The sequence below is a fragment of the Primulina huaijiensis genome, unplaced genomic scaffold (genome assembly GCF_012295235.1).
Source record: "Primulina huaijiensis isolate GDHJ02 unplaced genomic scaffold, ASM1229523v2 scaffold39283, whole genome shotgun sequence".
In the NCBI taxonomy this organism is placed as follows: domain Eukaryota; kingdom Viridiplantae; phylum Streptophyta; class Magnoliopsida; order Lamiales; family Gesneriaceae; genus Primulina; species Primulina huaijiensis.
Window position 1 is genome coordinate 1690 of NW_027359231.1, and position 4307 is coordinate 5996.

Consider the following 4307-nt stretch of genomic DNA (forward strand, 5'->3'; position numbering starts at 1 on the left):
CACAAACATGAACGTTAGAACGAGGCCGAAAGGTTGTTCCGGCGTAGTGCTTCTGACGATCGAATCAAATAATAAGAAAATAAAGAGAGTACTATGTGTTTTGAATGAGTAAATATGTAAATGAATAAACAATCACCGAAAACTGATATTTATTGGAGAAGAATCCCAATGTGAGTAAATTTTTTGACGACTAAAACTCTAATCTCTGTAGAATTTTAAATCTGTTATATATATCGTATTCTAATATTTGAAAATTTGTCTACCTTTATTCATATCGTGTCATGTTGACCCAAGAAATTTATTATTAAAGACTGTTTAAAGATCTTCACACACATGGAAAAATATTATTAAACGAGGAGGTCCTTCACAGAGTACACACACACAACCTGTTACAAACGTACAAGATCTAATCAAGGACACAAAAATACAATCTACGAATATATTTATGTTCATTTGGAGTTTCAATAGTATTTAACAACGCAGCTTCTTAAATTTATGAGAGCTTCTCATCCAACTTTTGCCTGTATAGGGCCAAACCCTGTGAATCCAAAGACAGACATACTCAAAAAACTTGGTCAATTCAACGAAATGCGGAAAGCAGAAATCAAATGAATGAATAAAAGACTCGGAGAAAAGGAGAAGGGACCACGAGACTATCATGCATGATCTCAAATGATTCGGGAATGATGTAGATTTTAAGCTCAAACTCATCACTACAATGGAGATGATATCTTAGTGAACTCCAACTAATTTGACGATGAAGTATGAAGTACATAGCTATTCCTCATTATAACTAGTTCATTAGCACGAGATTTATGACATCGGACAGTTGTGATTTTACAGGACTAATAAATTTAGCGCATCAATGTTCAATCAAAATATGATTTGATCAGAAAGTTCTTTTGTGTGCGAAGTACAGAATTCCCTGACAAGAATTCGAGTCAGATACACATCTCTAAAAAGTAGTTATGGTATGCATTTATAAACAATATTTCTTCTTTTTACCAAAAGAGTGGTATACCTTAGTGTAAGCATAAACACTTGCTTCAGTTGGTGCCACTGGACTACCCCGACGAATAAATCTCCCTTCTTTAAAAATGTAAAGCATTGGTATCCCAGTCGATAGTTCCAAACTGATAACCTGACGAAGAGAAAGATGTGACCTTTTTTCATTACAAAGAAACAAACAAAATGTGATGGTCTAAATAATTCAGCCGAAAAATTGCACCTCTTGAGAAGTCAGTTTGTCTAGATACATAATAATAGATCTAAGCGAATTCCCATGAGCGGCAATCATGACATTTTTCCCCAGAAGAAGCTGTGGTTCAATCTGTTTAACAAGATATTCATTATCGTACTTCCATAAATCAGCATAAAATAACATGATAGACAGGATTCATATCAATCTTACATTTTCTCTAAAGTAGGCAACGGCTCTCTCAGCACACATTTCCAAACTTTCACCATTAGGAGGAGGCACATCATAGCTACGTCTCCACTCATGAACTTTCTCTTTTCCATATCTGTCTGCTGTTTCCTGCTTATTAAGACCCTGTAATTCTCCGTACCTGTATAGGTCAAACACCAAGGTAACAAACAGAGAGCAAAAAGGGGCAAATAATATTTCTAAAATAGCATGTTACAGAAGTCAAAACACCTACATTCTTTCATTTAGCTGCCAAGCCATTACAACTGGAATACACTGCTTGTTTGTTTCTTCACTAAAGATTTGACTCCAAGCTCTCGCTTGATCGCTCTCATCATGCAAAATAATTGGAACCTATATGGAGATTAATGTGTTTTGACAAGTCAAGGTATTGCAAAAGTACTCATTTCCTCAATATTTGAGCACGAATAACAGTCAAGACAAAGGTATTTAAATGGCTACATTATCTTTTCGAGGTTTAAAAAGGTAATCGACAGCAATGCAGATTGAAAATAGTGAGACCCATCAGAAAAAAAGAGCATTAAATTGTTGCTCCCAGAAAAATATTTGATAATTTACCTTCTTACGTCTGTGTTCAGTCATGGCAAGCATGGCAGTCATCTGCGCTCGAATAAGAGAAGAAGTGTAGATCATGTCGACTGGTATATTGCTGATTCTTTTACCAGCTTCGATAGCCTCGTCCACACCTTTCTTGGTTAAAGGCACATCAACACAACCCGTGAATAGATTCTTTTCATTCCACATAGACTCTCCATGCCGAATCAGGATCAATGCAGCTTCGTCTGGAAACATATTTGAAATTTACACCCTTTAAGATTCTACTTGAAGAAAATCTTATCAAGTATTGTTAGCTATCTCATCTTCAGCAAGATTCACATTACTTGATTTCTTTTTGGAGTCACTTGGCGTGCCATTCGACGGGGATAAAACAGGGTCAAACACTGTAGTCTGAGAGCCTGTGGCTTGTATCACACAAAAACTTTGCTTTTTAGAGCGATAAGTTCCTGTTCTCAACATTGCGACATCTAGCCTGAAACCTTTTGAGATCAACTTCAAAGAAGCATTTCCATTCTCTTGATTGCCGCAGGTAGTATTGAAGTAACCACGAGATGGTATAGTAGCTATTGCTTGGTGAAATGACGTTGCGGCCATTTTAAATCTGAACCAAGGTAATCAAATAAGTTTAAATACAAGTGTATTAACTATTTGCATGATAAAAAGTTCACAAAACTCATGTGACACGGTCTCACGGGTGAATTTTGTGACACGAGTATTCTATTTGAATCACTCGTGAAAAAGTATTACTTTTTATACCAAAAATATTTATTTTAATTGTAAATATGGTTATGATTGACACAACTCACGAATAAAGACCCGTGAAACCGTTTTACAAAATAACTACTCGAGAAAGTTTGATTCTTTTTTCACCTAGTGATCAGTAAAGCATTCAAACATCTATTCTGGCACATGCATAGGTTTCGTTGAAAGGAAGAAATATATCAACATAGGTTCAGGTTCAATGATAAGGTCTAAATAATTCATTAATCTCACTAATTACACTAGCCATTTACATGAATGCATCTAAAGTGGAGAGAACCAGAGAAAGAACCCCTTTCATTCTCTATCAAGAAGAGGTGCAAAGCTACGAATATTTCCTAACCAATGCAAACTGCTTAGCTCGAAAGCGATCGATTTGAACAAATCAAGAAAACTATATACACGGGAGATACAAAAAAAGATCTAACAAATAAATAAAGATCATACAATAGACTGACGTTTACACCTTCCAGTAAAAAGAAGCCCAAATCTATACATCCATAACTGAAGTTTCATTAACAAATATGAAATACGAATCGACAAAATTAAATGGATACGATAAACAGCAAAAATTAAAAGGAAAAAAAAAAAGAAGAAGAGCCCAGAAAATAAAATCAAAGAAAAATGCAACTTACACTAATAAATATCCAAAAGAAATATTACATGGTGCAAAACAGATACTATTATAGAGAAATAAAAGATAGACAGATCTTACAGCTACTATTATAGAGAAATAAAAGATAGACAGATCTTACAGCTATATATACAAATGCTATGGCAAAATGAAAGGAAGAATCTCAAGATGGTTGCGACGAAACCGAGGCAGAGCTTATTCCAAGGATTCTTGACGGAGGAAAAAATGGCTTTGGCATCAACTTTATTGCATCAGCGCATTTATGCATCGCATGGTTTCCGTTCAACAATTTTTTTGAGCTGAAAATCTAAAGAATTGACTGATAAATCCATGGAAATCGAGATGCGAATTGGGTAGTTGTATAATCCTGGACGCAATCGAGTTGTTAGGAGAAAAATAACATGAGAAAGGGATATTTCATTTCAAAGAAATCAAGAGCGGCGTCTCTTTCATTCCTTATGAGGTTGGCGATTTGGTGTCGCTAACAGTCGGGCAAAGCTTGGCGGCTCTTGCTCTTTCTTGTTTCTTTGTTTTGTTCTTGTTTTGGCTTCGCTTGGGTAGGTAGCTAGACTTTTGTACATTATTTTATGTTATAGGTCCAAAACAGGGTGTAAACTAATTATCATTTCAACAAATATTTCTCTCTTTTTTAAATTATCGAATTTGAACTAAACTCAAACATGTTCGAATTTTTTTTAATCAAAGTCGATCTCAAATTATTTTGTTCGATAATTTGTGAACAACAAAATATCATTAATATTTATTAATATAATATAATTATATATGAAATAAATATATTGTGTTTTTATTTTAGAGTATTTCGCAAACAAGTTCGAATATTTCGAGTCGAATTCGAACTCGAGCTTTCATTAGAATATATTCGAACAAAAAATTAAAATTTTTGAATCG

The 4307-nt window shown here is 34.4% G+C and overlaps 1 protein-coding gene across 2 annotated transcripts; it reads right to left on the bottom strand.

Moving 5' to 3' along the window:
• Positions 1 to 290: 290 nt before the first annotated feature.
• On the bottom strand, positions 291 to 3943 carry LOC140969008 (2,3-bisphosphoglycerate-dependent phosphoglycerate mutase 1-like). Of its 2 annotated transcripts, XM_073430227.1 has the most exons (9): positions 3520 to 3943; positions 3212 to 3254; positions 2329 to 2606; positions 2006 to 2229; positions 1662 to 1780; positions 1412 to 1568; positions 1229 to 1330; positions 1022 to 1141; positions 291 to 538 (listed from the first exon to the last, which is right to left on the bottom strand). In XM_073430227.1, the coding sequence occupies exons 3-9, from the start codon at positions 2597 to 2599 to the stop codon at positions 494 to 496; spliced, it is 1038 nt and encodes a 345-aa protein (XP_073286328.1). In that variant the 5' UTR covers positions 2600 to 2606; positions 3212 to 3254; positions 3520 to 3943; the 3' UTR covers positions 291 to 493. The 2 variants fall into 2 exon arrangements, with proteins under 2 accessions (XP_073286328.1, XP_073286327.1); XM_073430226.1 differs by lacking the exon at positions 3212 to 3254.
• Positions 3944 to 4307: the final 364 nt, after the last annotated feature.

Coding starts and splice junctions, on each gene's coding strand:
- LOC140969008 (XM_073430226.1), bottom strand. CDS start 2,599: ATGGCCGCAACGTCATTTCACCAAGCAATAGCTACTATACCATCTCGT. Junction 1,781..2,005: donor CTGAACACAGACGTAAGAAG/GTAAATTATCAA, acceptor ATCTCCATATAG/GTTCCAATTATTTTGCATGA. Junction 1,569..1,661: donor TGGCAGCTAAATGAAAGAAT/GTAGGTGTTTTG, acceptor TGACCTATACAG/GTACGGAGAATTACAGGGTC.